Source organism: Ambystoma mexicanum, chromosome 6p (genome assembly GCF_040938575.1).
Source record: "Ambystoma mexicanum isolate Mex_15411 chromosome 6p, UKY_AmexF1_1, whole genome shotgun sequence".
NCBI lineage: Eukaryota > Metazoa > Chordata > Amphibia > Caudata > Ambystomatidae > Ambystoma > Ambystoma mexicanum.
This window is the reverse complement of record NC_090935.1, coordinates 1,058,736,558-1,058,750,016: the sequence shown is the minus strand read 5'-3', so window position 1 is coordinate 1,058,750,016 and position 13,459 is coordinate 1,058,736,558. Positions and strand designations below refer to the sequence as shown.

The following is a 13,459-nucleotide window of genomic DNA, read 5'->3' as shown; positions in this document are numbered from 1 at the left end:
TGCAGTCAGACCTGTGGGCATCTCCTCGCCGCTAGCTGAAAACCGAAAGCGCCGCCCTTCGAATTCCTCATTTGCAACATCACGTCGAAAAGGCATCTGTGGCCGCTTGAAATCACAAATTAATCCATCTAGTGCGGCTGTGTGTGAAAATGGCAACTGCCTTCACTCACAAATGGGACGCCCCGCCCGTCGGTGAAGCTCGGTACAGTGTTGCATGAGGGTCCACCGTTACTCGAGTACTACGTTCCACTGACCCTTCACAAGTCTGTTCGCGACTGCAAAGATAGTATGTGAAACAATGGGACCATAGCCGAATGAACATATCAACCAATGTTACACTGCCATCGGGTACAAATACATGATTGCAATAGCAAGATGCCATTCGTCGAATTGCAGCGTTGTGTGCGGGACGTGCTCGCCCAAAGGGGAGTGCAGCTTGCACAGGTGGAATGAATCACCACAGGTGGAGGCCATACAGCCTGAAAACACATAAATTGCACACCCAGTCTCCTCCCACAACCACACCCACTCCGAAATGCTACCGGCAGGACTAGCCATGTTGGCCCTGGGGGACCTGATAGCACTGCAAGTACTCCAACTTCAAGAAGAAGACGAACACCAACTACAACCGGCCGCACGGCGGAGACGCAGGAGGAGGAGGAGGCCAAGGCAGGGCCAGCAAGGGCCGCCAGCACAGCCACTACCACCACGCAGGCAGCCCGCAATCCCACGCCTCCGAGCACATCCGTTCAACCTCACTGATGAGCAGATCCACACCCTCTACCGTTTGGACCGGGACACCATAACCGCCATTGTGGACATGACACAGGCTGACCTTGTCAGCATGATAGATAGCCCAACCGCCATCCCACCCCTACTGAAGGTGGTGTCTGTACTACACTTCCTGGCCACAGGCACCTACCAGCACACAGTCGGACAGTTGCATGGCATATCACAGCCACTGTTCTCACGGACACTATTGCAAGTGCTCGATGCCCTCCTGAAGCACGCAGACGACTACATCTCTCTACCACGCTCGGAGCAGGAAATTACCAACACAAAAGTGGGATTCCATGCACTTGCCGGCATACCGGGTTGCATTGGTGCCTTCGACTGCACCCATGTGGAATTGGTCGTCCCACATGCCATGGAGGCCCAGTACCGCAACCGAAAACAATTTCATTCCCTGAATGTACAAATGGTGTGTGACTCCAACAGGATCATTACACATTGTTGTGCCAGATTCCCTGGATCAACCCATGATTCTATGGTCTTGAGGAACTCTACTATACCACGCTACATGGAGCGACACGCAGGGAACAGATCCTGGCTACTCGGTGAGTCTCATTTCATGCATGATGATGTGGGGTATGTGATGCGGCAATGACCTGGCAGGAAGGGGGGGGTGCGTACGTAGCAATGGCATTCCTCAATATTCCTTTCTTGTCCACATACAGGTGATGCCGGGTATCCGCTGAAGAGATGGCTCCTCACACCAGTCCGGAACCCACGGGACCAGCATGAGGAGGACTACAACCATGCCCACTCACGTACCCGTGTAGTCATAGAACAGGCATTCGGCCTACTGAAGACTCGTTTCCGCTGCCTCAGCAGGTCTGGCGGGGCACTCCTGTACCACCATGTGAAGGTTGCAAAGATGGTCATGGCATGTGTCATGCTCCACAACATGTGCGTACGTAGAAATGTGCCCATGCCCCCTGACGCAGAACTGCAAGCACCTGATGATGGTCATGATGAGGGTGGGGATGTGGCAGCACCTCAAGGAGTCGGCGAGGCACAGGAGGGCCGTGACATTCGTCAGCATCTCATAGATGCATGCTTCTAGCACTCACGCCTGGTGGCTGATACATGGACACGGGACTCGTGGCACTGTGTGTGTCTGGAACATGCACAATATGGACTGTACGCCTATAATGGCCTCGTACACAAAGATCAATGTCCACACATCTCATTGCATGATCGTGCATTGTTTATGGCATATGTGATATCATGTTAAACACCCTATCGACCCGCCACCCAAGTGAGCCCAACACACCCCCTCCACCCTCCTACCTCCCCCCCGAACACCAGGTCCAAAGTGTCCAAAGATGCTCATTGTCAGTGGGCTGTCGCTATTGCAAGCCCCCTCTGCGGGTATCAGGGGCACCCCTGCCTGTGGAGCGCAGGTTCCTCCCAGATCTACGTTGGGGGCTGCCCTGGACGGAACTTGCAACGGATGATGTCTCTGCCTGCTCACGTCCATGCATGTCCCTAAGGGTTTGTGAGAGCTCAGTGAGCACACGGCGCACTGCGGCAAGTTCGGCACATACGTCTTTGGACGTCGCATGCAGTTCCCCCCTCAGGCTCTCGGTGCTTCTCTCCATTTGTACTCTCAGGCTCTCGGTGCTACTCTCCATTTGTGCCCTTAGTGTCTCTGTACTTCTCTCCATTTCTGCCCTAAGTGTCTCAGTTGATGTTTCTATGGCTGCCTTAGTGCCCCCACATTCATCGGCATGGTCCTTGAGGAGCGTGGCCAGTTGCTGCTGTTGCACGATTACCTGGTCGAGGGACTGTTGCCTCTGCTGGGCCATGGCCATTTGCGGTGGTGTCACAGAGGGGCTGATCACCTCATGTTGCCTTGCCACAGGGCTTGTGGGGGATGGCCAGTCGTCGTCTTGTGGGTGCCCCTGCGTGGTATCCTCATGGTGTACGGGATGGAACAGACAGGGGGATTGAGACAGGTCATGGATGGATCTAACTTCGACATCCCCGTTTTCTGTGTCGGAGCATGCTGCCATTAATGCAGTATCACCTATGGTGCTGCTGCCACCAGAAGCAGTGCCTACTGTGGCATCCATTGGGGGGACCTGTGGTGGTGTTGTTGTGGGCATGCTGGCTGCTGGGGTGCCTGTTGGAGTTCCCTCCTCTGTGCTGCCACTTGATTTGTGCTGCTGCCGTGTCTTGATGCGTGCAGCTGAGGTGGAGGGTCTTTGGCCGTTGGTCTTGGCCCTCTTTGCAGGTGTGCTGGTAGGGGTGTCCTGGAGCTCGTCGTTTGGATCGGACCCTGTGGTGGAGTAAAGGAGGGCGAGCGTTATTGATGGGTCTGTGGGAATTGGAATGGCAATGTATCACATGCATTGGGGTGGTACCTGAGGGTGATTTGGGTCGGGGCCTTGGAGGTGGTTTCATTTGTGTGTGGAGTGAGGGTGCAGTTGTTTGGCAGCCTGCAGTTAGGGTGTGCCTGCTGCACGTGTAGAGGGTGTTTTTAGGATTTTTAATTATTTATGTATTTGATGTGAGTTTTAAAGTGTGCTATCAGGCCTATGTATGTGGACGTTCTCCTGGACATGTGTTCCTGTTGCACTATGTGGGCACGTGGTACTTCACATGATTGGACATTGTGGTTTTGGCATTGTTTTATTTGGGACACCTACCTGAATCTTCGGATGTCTGCACTCCTTTCTCCATCCCTCCGACTCCCTCTATGCTCTCCATTCCAATGGTGGAGGCACAGATTTCTTCCCAGGGGGTCAACTTGATGGGTGATTCCGATCCTCCCCCGGTAGCTGTGGCAATGTTGCGGTTGGCAGAAAGTATGCTACGGACGCGTATCCGCAGGTCGTCCCGTCGCTTTCTGCATTGCTGTGGGTTGCGGGGTGCGGTCCCCACCGCACTTACCCGCTGTGCCACCAGGGCCCATATGGCCTTCTTGTTCGCAAGTGCCGTCCTGGTCATTTGCGTGGAGAAGACGACGGCAGCATTCTCCTGGAGGGTCTCCGTGAGCACCGTGAGTTCCTCACGGGAGAAGTGGACCTGCCGCTTGCGGTCGCACGCTTTCTTCGCTACTTTTCCCATTTTTCTTGGTTTCACTAGGGTGGATGACGGGTTGGGATGTGTCTCAGGGTAGTATTTTTAATGGTTGTGTGGAATTTGTGGTTTTATAGGTGTACGGCGGGATGTTTCCCGTTCCGGGACCATGCTTTTACTTCCGTTTCCGTATATTTACGGTCACCGTACTTTCCGGTTGGCGCTCACTGCGGTGTCCGCTGAGATGGGTGGCGGTATTGCACCTAGGGCGCCGTACGGCGGCGGTGTGGGCCGTTTTGGGGTCATTTCCGCCATCGCGGACTTTGCACTTCCGCCATGGCGTGGTGCTCGTGCCCGATGGGTCGGAATGAGCCGCACTTTGCTCCATCGTGCAATGGCGGAAACGCTATTTACGCTATGGCGGTCCGGTCGGTTGATTTCCGCAAGGGTCGTAATGAGGGCCTATGTCTTTTTAAATATAAAATGAAAAATGATCTACTTCTTCTAATTTTCTAATTATTGTCCATGGATTCTTCCCATTTTATTGAATGAGCAGAAAAGATGACTTGTGGCGGTATCCATATAAATATCATATAATCCGTATAAATATTATGTACTGGGCAGATTTGCTTGTATCTGTCAAGATGGGCACAAATATATCATTTTTATGTATGTCATAATTATCAGCATGAATTAATGGTTAGATTTCCTAAATTCATGTGCATGGCTTTAAAAATTGGAAATGTATTGTCTAAAAAAGAAAAAAGAAATGGTATAATTTTTAAAAAGGTTTGACTATAATGTAGCCATCATTCTTATTCATTTGAAGCAGCATTGCATTGTTTGGTGTACTTGGGGGAGGGGAAGAGGTTTACATATGAAATAAAAAACTGAAAACACTCTAGTGTCTAATGGAAAGTAACCTGCAGATGTATTTATTTGTTTAGCTGAAGGCGAGAGAGGAGGAGAGGGGACTTAAGAGGAAATGAGGCAGGGGGAGAGAGGTAAGATGAGGCGGATAAAAAGGGGGGGAGGGGACGGTGGAGGAGGATGAGAGTATCATGGAGGGGAGTGGAAAAGAAGAGATTTTAAGGAGACAATGGGCCTCATTCGGAGTATGGCGGTAAGGGATAGCGGCCACCGCTAACGAGAGCGGTGGCGGTAATCCCTTACCGCCATACTCCGAGTTCCCTTAGCGCCATGGTGGTTTTAACACCTGCTTTTAGCAGGCGTTAAAAACCATGGCGCTAAGGGACCTTGATGTTAATTACGCCACCGTAATTTACGGTGGCGTAATTGATGCCTTCCCCACTCCCATTATGCCCTATGGGGCAAGAATGGGAATGGGGAAGGGTAAATGGGGATTGGGGAATTACCGCCCCGCCAACCTTGGAATGGGGCGGTAATTCCGCCAACCACCAAGGCGCTGCCGGTCCGGGTACGGCGTCAACCAAGGCGTTAATAGCGCCATTGGTTAGCGCCGTACTCGGAATGAGGCCCAATATGAGAGTTGGACCAAGACTTTAAATGGCTGGTTCGTCATCTTGGATTTTATATCTGTCATGGTCGTATATGGGAACCTAAGCTCACTGCCTTCAGGTCCATCATCCTCCAGCATGGGAAAGTACCTAGCCTTCTGGTTCACTCCACTAGAAGTCCCCAGATTCAGGCACAGGCCTTTGTCACAAGATCTATAATCAAAATAACACCAGTACTACTTTTTCTAGCTAGTAATCATTTTTTTTTTCAAATTAAATTTAATTTAAATTTGACAAATATTGTATTTGCATTACTTTCCTTTTTTTTAACACAGATTTCTAATTTTTACAGTGAAAAGTCTCAGCTGATTCACGCTAGACTAGCATTCCAGCAAGAAAAGGAAGCTTACACCAAACAGCATAGATGTCAACAACAGGTATTACATGAGGCTGGAACTGGAGAAAATGATCACACTAAAACTAGCATGAGCATTATATTTTGTTATTTTCATGGTATAAAAAAGGTATTCATGTGCATATCAATTTTAAGAAGAATACACATTATTCAATTATGATATTACAAATATGCTGTGACGAGTCACGAATGAAACTCGGACACAAGGGGTTCAGAGTTTTGGTCAAAGACTTTTATTAAAATAAAAGGGGTTGGGAAAATGCCTCTCTGTGTCAGAATCCAAGGTAGAACTCGACTTGTACCCGTAGTGTATCCGTTGAGTTCTTTTTACCAATGTAACCCTCTGAACACACAAGGTAAAATTACAGAGGGATCAATTAGTCAAAAGATTAGGAACACCACACGAAGACCAGGCACTGCAGAGGAAAAAAGGAATGATTACTTGAAAAAGCCAGGCAATAATTCAAGATAACAAAATTGGAACAAGACCGTAACACTAACCAGAGATATGTCTCTTTATAACAGATTGGGATCTTCTCAAACTTGATGAGTGGACAGAGATGTGATCTATAATACATAGGAAACCAAATGAGCCAAGAAAGGACTGAAGAGCCAAAGAACGGAATCACAAGGAACGGTACTTACCACTTCTTGGGTTGGGGGAATCTCTTGCATTCGTATGACACCCTGTGTATCCTATCCCTAACCCGACGGCATGAGGACGCCTGGACGAAGGGAGGCAGTCCCTAGTCCAAAAAACTATTCCGCCGGCACGAGGATTCCAAATGACCTCAGAGCAGTTTATGGACAGTCTCAAGTTCAGCTCTCTTAGATAATACACTGGGTACAGCACACTCCCCAACAGACAGGAGTGATGATGGTGATAATCCAGTAGTGTTCCCAAATCCAAACGCCGAAGAACCAGGGCGAGTTGACACAGAGTTCCAGGAGGATGACAAATGAACCCACAAGTAGATGAAGAGTCCGGGGGAAAGCTGGTTCGATATGCAGGTAACAAGCAGAGTTGAATCTGCAGGCAAGAGAGGAGTCCGGAAGCAAGCCGATTCGATACACGGATAAGCAAGCAGGGTTGAATCGGCAGGCAAGAGAGGAGTCCAGAAGCAAGCTGGTTCGGTACACAGGTAAGCAAGCAGATTTGAAACGGCAGGCAAGAGAGGAGTAAGTAAGCAAGCTGGTTCGGTACACAGGTAAGCAAGCAGCGTTGAATCAACAGGCAAGAGAGTATCAATTGGACAGTCTGAGTCAAAAAGGCATAGATACAAGGTGAGGATACAGGAGCAAGAAGTTTTCAGTGGAAGCAAAACGAGACAACGTAGACCCGTGATTCATTCAGAATCAGAAGCAGAGAGTTGAGCAACCCGGAAGTCTATATAGGTTGCCATGGAACCCACGTCCCCTCTTTCATGATTACACTGCGTATGAAGAGCGTAATGGCCGCCATAGTCACCATGGCAACCAATGTCCACTGGTCCTAAGGAACCTCTTACGGCGGAAACTTAATGAGACAGCAGGCAAGCACCAATTTAATGGATTTTTGTTCCTTATGCAGTGTCTACCTGGTTTGACCAATGATGGACCAGTTAACATAGAAGGGATCCTGACACTGTGTCCCTGCAATGGAGGACTTTCCCTCCCTAAAACCAAAACTAAGGATCTGTCAGCGGTCAGAATGTCTAAAACAAAACAAAACATCCTGTGGCTAAAGTTCTATTCTGACCCTCACATTCTAACAAAACAGCTCTAAAGTGGAAAGGGAAAATGTCTGTGTCCTTGAGTGATGTATAAATGTTCAAAAAGAAAATATGAAACTCCAAAACAAAATGTTACAAATGATAGAGTTCCTTGCTCCCGAGGGTCATTCCCCTTCCCCTGGATTCCTCTTCACTCTGGTTTCCATTCAGGATTATCAGTCTTTTAAAAGTCAACACGTCTGGCACACAAAACAACTTGACCCTTGGACTTTGCCGTGTTAGGAGACCTGGTGTTCTCTCCTGCCAGGTTTCTTTTCTCCTTTAATATATTTCCTCTGCCTTTTCCTGATGTGCTCTGATGAGGATTTCTTGAGTTAATTTCAGTTTACACTTTATTCATCTTCATGCCTGATATGTTTTCCTCTCCAGGCTTTCTCATAAAGACACATGTTCACAAATTACATCCACCTGGTATACTCTGCCACCAGGGACTTTCTTTTATGACCACTCTTGCAACTTGCATTTGCCTGATATATTCACCTGCCAGGGCTTTCTTACATAGGGATTTCTTTATACTTTCAAACTGCCTGGTATACTGTCCTGCCAGGGCTTTTGTTACATATTCACCTTCTTGCCCCTTCAAACATACCTTCAGTTTCTGTGGTATAAGTTCCTGCCAGGGCTTTATTATGTGGACATTTCCAATACTGATAGTATCTTATATTAGCCTTCTCTGGTATCGTATCTGCCTGGTATACTATTCTGACAGGACTTCTTTCACGTGTGTATTGCATTCACATATATGGTCTCTTGTTCTGATTATCTTTCCACTTGTATAACAATATCCAATTGGGTTGTTTTAATCATGAACTGTGTTTGGCATGTCTGCCGATATGCCCCAGTGTCTCTACTTCACTTCCACGGGCTCACCGGTTCTTTCTGGCGTATTTCGTCTCTCCCACAGTAAGCCGGCAGCAAGCTTTTGACATCCTGCTCGCTGCTTCTGTTTCCCGCCTTCTCTGCTCTTCGTGGTTCCTGCTGGGCTCTCTGGCATCTTCCCGTGCTCCGGTAAGGTGGGGGCGACCTCCTAAAACCTGCAAATACCCTGAAGTCTTCTCTCTGCTCCTGGCGTCCCTGCAGCGTGTTCTTCTTTACGGTCAGCATTCCTTCTCCTTCTTGATAAGTCAGTTGGCTCCATGGAATTCCTTCTAGTCCCTCATTCGCTTGGTCGCTTCTTCCAAGAGATGCAGTCTTCTCCCGCCAACAGTTCTCCTTATTCAGCTGCTTCAGCTGTTTAAATTTACCCACTGTAGGTAATAGCTTGAAACAACTAGAGGGTGGCACATGCTCTTGAGCTTGGGTAATCTGTATTACTTGCTCCCTCTTCCTTGTATCAGCACTCTCGTGCTTATGGGAATGGAAGTCCATTATTGATGACTTTCATATGAAGTTTGTGCAAACGTTGGCTTTCAAAGGCAAGTCAGTTTTTGATGGTTTGTATACAGATCTGGCGAAAGGGTGTTCAACACTTTTCCTAGGTGGATGAGGGGAGGAGTAACAATACGCCATAAAGGTATTAGGTATTGGTCGGATATTGTCAGAAGGAAAAGGGAGTTACCATGTCTCATCCGATGATACCATAAACCTTCCCCATAGGCTGTCTCCCCCCAATTGAAGCTCCCTCATATAGCCCCCCCAGGGTCAGGATGAGGTAGCAACTGGTGCCCCCTGGCCACATGAGGGGAGGTCACTGCCAGGAAATGACACCATCAGATTCATCACTTCCCCTTCCCTTAATGCTGCTGGTTCCTTCAGTACCTATTGGGAAACTGGAAAGGATGTCTGTATTTCCCTCTTCTCATCCTTTTCGGTGTTCTACCATGAAACATTAGGGCTGCATGTCTAAGAACCAGTGCATGACCAGTGCATTTGTGTCCTTGGGGAGGCTCATCCATGTTAATGGAGCGTGATTTTGGATGTATCTAAAGATCCTACCAGTGAGGTAGTATTTAAGGTGAATCACTGCTCATTTGATAGCTAAGGCCTCTAATTCCACAGTGGCATCATTCTTATTTGGGGTGTAGTTTTCTACTTATTTAAAGAATAGGGTGTTCAATGCCATTGTGATCTTGTGAAAAAACAGCCCCCAAACCAACATGTGAAGCGTACATCTCTAAAAGACATCTATGTTGAAAGTTGGTCCTCATCTTTCCATTTTATCTTTTGTGGTCCTACATTCATAAGTTTATCAGTGAGGCAAGACGTGATTGAAGAATAACTGGGTATGAATCGTCTATATTACCCCACTGAACCCAGAAAGATTAGATTGTTCTTGGGTCTGGTCTCTCGAGTGTCTTGAACTGTCTTTGCTTTTTCATTTTGGGTTGGACCTACCTGTTGCCAAAAGAATATCCAAAGATACTTGACTCCTGATTGTGCAAAGTGACATTCTTTTGGTATAACTACGTATAGGTGTTGTAGATGTTCTTCCCATGTTATTCTATGAATGACTATATCATCGATATAAGCCCCACAGAAAGAAGAGTGAGGCCCGAGGACTTGGTCCGTTAACCTTTGAAATTTGTATTGCAAAAGGTAATACTTTGAACTGAATTAGTCCAATGGGGGTATAGAAAGCTGTTTTCTGCCTGTACTTTGGCCAATATCCCTTTGTAAGATCAATTGTACAGAGGAAAACGGCAGCTCCTAATGGATCAATTAGATCGTCTTTCCTTGGCATAGGGTAACTGTCGAATTGGGAAACCCCTTTCACCTTTCTGAAATCGTTGCAGAATCTCCACGATTGATCTGGCTTGGCGACAAATACTATCAGAAAGGACCAGGAACTATGAGAGGGTTCAATGATATCCAATCGTAGCATATTGTCCACCTCCTCTATCACTTTTTCCTTTCTACATTCTGTTGTCCGGCAGGGTTTTAAATGGACCACTTTCCATGGGGACGTACGGATGTAGTGAAACAAGTCTTTATATGCAGGATTTCCTTCACCTCTGCCATGAGTCAACTCATGAAGGTAGTTCCCTGGTCTGTTAGGATCTCCTTCAGGAACCCGACTCGCGAGAAAAATGTGATCAAATGTTTGAGGATTTGTTGTGTCGTATTATTGCATAATGGGAATGCTTCAAGTTGCACAATCCAAAATTACCAATATATATCTATTTTACAGTTTTGATGGTAAAAGGGGCTCAACTATGTCCATGCGGGAAAAGGGCACATCATTTTTTGACAAAGGCTGTAATGGAGCTGAAGGGAGTTCTGAAAGCTGGTCTCTTGGCACAGGGCAGGTAGCGGCTGTCATCCCCTGGCCACATGAGGGGAGTCACTGCCAGGTAAGGAGTGATGACACCATTGGATTCATCACAGTGCATAAAACATTAACAGGGTAATTCATAGAAATTCGCACAAAAGTGGCGCACGCGACTGGCGCACAGCGTGCCCGTGCGAATGTCTGCGCCAGCCACGTGCGCTAAAATCGATTTCCGTGCACAGCGTATTCATGGATTTTCGCATCCAAAACCAGCCGTCGCGCAGCGTGCGCAGCGACCCTGCAGCAGCGCCAGTTACGCCCCCAAGAACGCCCTCGCGCAAGGAAAAGCCTTCAAAATCCCCAAATAATCGCAAAGGGCTGCGCTAACCCTGGACCAGTTCACAGGGCTGGCAAACAGCAAACGCCAAGTGGGGAACGTGTATTTCAGTGGTTCGCGGGAAGTTCCACATGCGATTGTCCTGTGTACGTGTGCACTAGGGGTGCGCGGGAAGTATCACACGCAAAATCAGCAGGGTATGTGTATTTCAGGGGTGCGCGGGAAGTATCACACACAAAAGCAGCAGGGTACGTGTATTTCAGGGGTGCGCGGGAAGTATCACACGCGATTCCATCAGGGTACGTGTATTACAGGGGTGCGCGGGAAGTATCACACGCAAAAGCAGCAGGGTACGTGTATTTCAGGGGTGCGCGGGAAGTATCACACGCAAAATCAGCAGGGTACGTGTATTTCAGGGGTGCGCGGGAAGTATCAGACGCGATTCCATCAGGGTACGTGTATTACAGGGGTGCGCGGGAAGTATCACACGCAAAAGCAGCAGGGTACGTGTATTTCAGGGGTGCGCGGGAAGTATCACATGCAAAATCAGCAGGGTACGTGTATTTCAGGGGTGCACGGGAAGTATCACACGCGATTCCAGCAGGGTACGTGTATTACAGGGGTGCGCGGGGAGCACCACACGTGAATTGCATCTGTGGGTCCTCCCAGGTGTTCCCTCTACACCCTCCACGGCCCCTGCAGGTGGCCCACACCACAGGGGCCTACCCTGCACATGTCCTGCAGGCACCCCATCCACCATGGCCATGCCCCCCAGCCAACCCACATGTCACCTTGCACTACTGCCCACCAACGAATTTCCCCCTGCACCCCCAGCCACCAGGGGCAGCCTCCACCAGGCCCCCACCCATGTCTACCACCACCCCCGCCCCCCAGCAGTGCAGGGGCAGCCTCCACCAGGCCCCCACCCATGTCTACCACCACCCCCGCCCCCCAGGAGTGCAGGGGCAGCCTCCACCAGGCCCCCACTCATGTCCCCTATTACCCCCACCCCCCAACAGTGCAGGGGCAGCCTCCACCAGGCCCCCACTCATGTCCCCTATTACCCCCACCCCCCAGCAGTGCAGGGGCAGCCTCCACCAGGCCCCCACTCATGTCTCCCTGCACCCCCACCCCCCAGCAGTGCAGGGGCAGCCTCCACCAGGCCCCCACTCATGTCCCCTATCACCCACACCCCCCAGCCACCAGGGGCAGCCTCCACCAGGCCCCCACTCATGTCTCCCACCACCCCCACCCCCCCAGCCACCAGGGGCAGCCCCCACCAGGCCCCCACCCATGTCTACTACCACCCCCACCCCCCAGCAGTGCAGGGGCAGCCTCCACCAGGCCCCCACTCATGTCTCCCTGCACCCCCACCCCCCAGCAGTGCAGGGGCAGCCTCCACCAGGCCCCCACCCATGTCTCCCACCACCCCCACCCCCCAGCCACCAGGGGCAGCCTCCACCAGGTCCCCACCCATGTCTCCCACCACCCCCACCCCCCAGCCACCAGGGGCAGCCTCCACCAGGCCCCCACTCATGTCTCCCTGCACTCCCACCCCCCAGCAGTGCAGGGGCAGCCTCCACCAGGCCCCCACTCATGTCTCCCTGCACCTCCACCCCCCAGCAGTGCAGGCGCAGCCTCCACCAGGCCCCCACTCATGTCTCCCTGCACCCCCACCCCCCAGCAATGCAGGGGCAGCCTCCACCAGTCCCACACTCATGTCCCCTATCACCCCCACCCCCCACCCACCAGGGGCAGCCTCCACCAGGCCCTCACCCATGTCTACCACCACCCCCACCCCCCAGCAGTGCAGGGACAGCCTCCACCAGGCCCCCACCCATGTCTACCACCACCCCCACCCCCCAGCCACCAGGGGCAGCCTCCACCAGGCCCCCACTCATGTCTCCCACCACCCCCACCCCCAGCCACCAGGGGCAGCCTCCACCAGGCCCCCACTTATGTCTCCCACCACCCCCACCCCCCAGCCACCAGGGGCAGCCTCCACCAGGTCCCCACCCATGTCTCCCACCACCCCCACCCCCCAGCCACCAGGGGCAGCCTCCACCAGGCCCCCACTCATGTCTCCCACCACCCCCACCCCCAGCCACCAGGGGCAGCCTCCACCAGGTCCCCACCCATGTCTCCCACCACCCCCACCCCCCAGCCACCAGGGGCAGCCTCCACCAGGCCCCCACTCATGTCTCCCTGCACTCCCACCCCACAGCAGTGCAGGGGCAGCCTCCACCAGGCCCCCACTCATGTCTCCCTGCACCTCCACCCGCCAGCAGTGCAGGCGCAGCCTCCACCAGGCCCCCACTCATGTCTCCCTGCACCCCCACCCCCCAGCAATGCAGCGGCAGCCTCCACCAGTCCCACACTCATGTCCCCTATCACCCCCACCCACCAGGGGCAGCCTCCACCAGGCCCTCACCCATGTCTACC

At 51.2% G+C, this 13,459-nt stretch overlaps 1 protein-coding gene across 1 annotated transcript in view; it reads left to right on the top strand.

Annotated features, from left to right (window-relative positions):
- The window catches only part of LOC138510182 (kelch domain-containing protein 3-like), a 1,131,537-nt gene that overhangs the window by 934,432 nt on the left and 183,646 nt on the right, over positions 1-13,459 (top strand). The window contains exon 17 of the mRNA XM_069625668.1: positions 5,638-5,722. Coding sequence (XP_069481769.1) covers positions 5,638-5,722 — 85 coding nt within the window. The remainder of the gene's footprint in view (positions 1-5,637; positions 5,723-13,459) is intronic.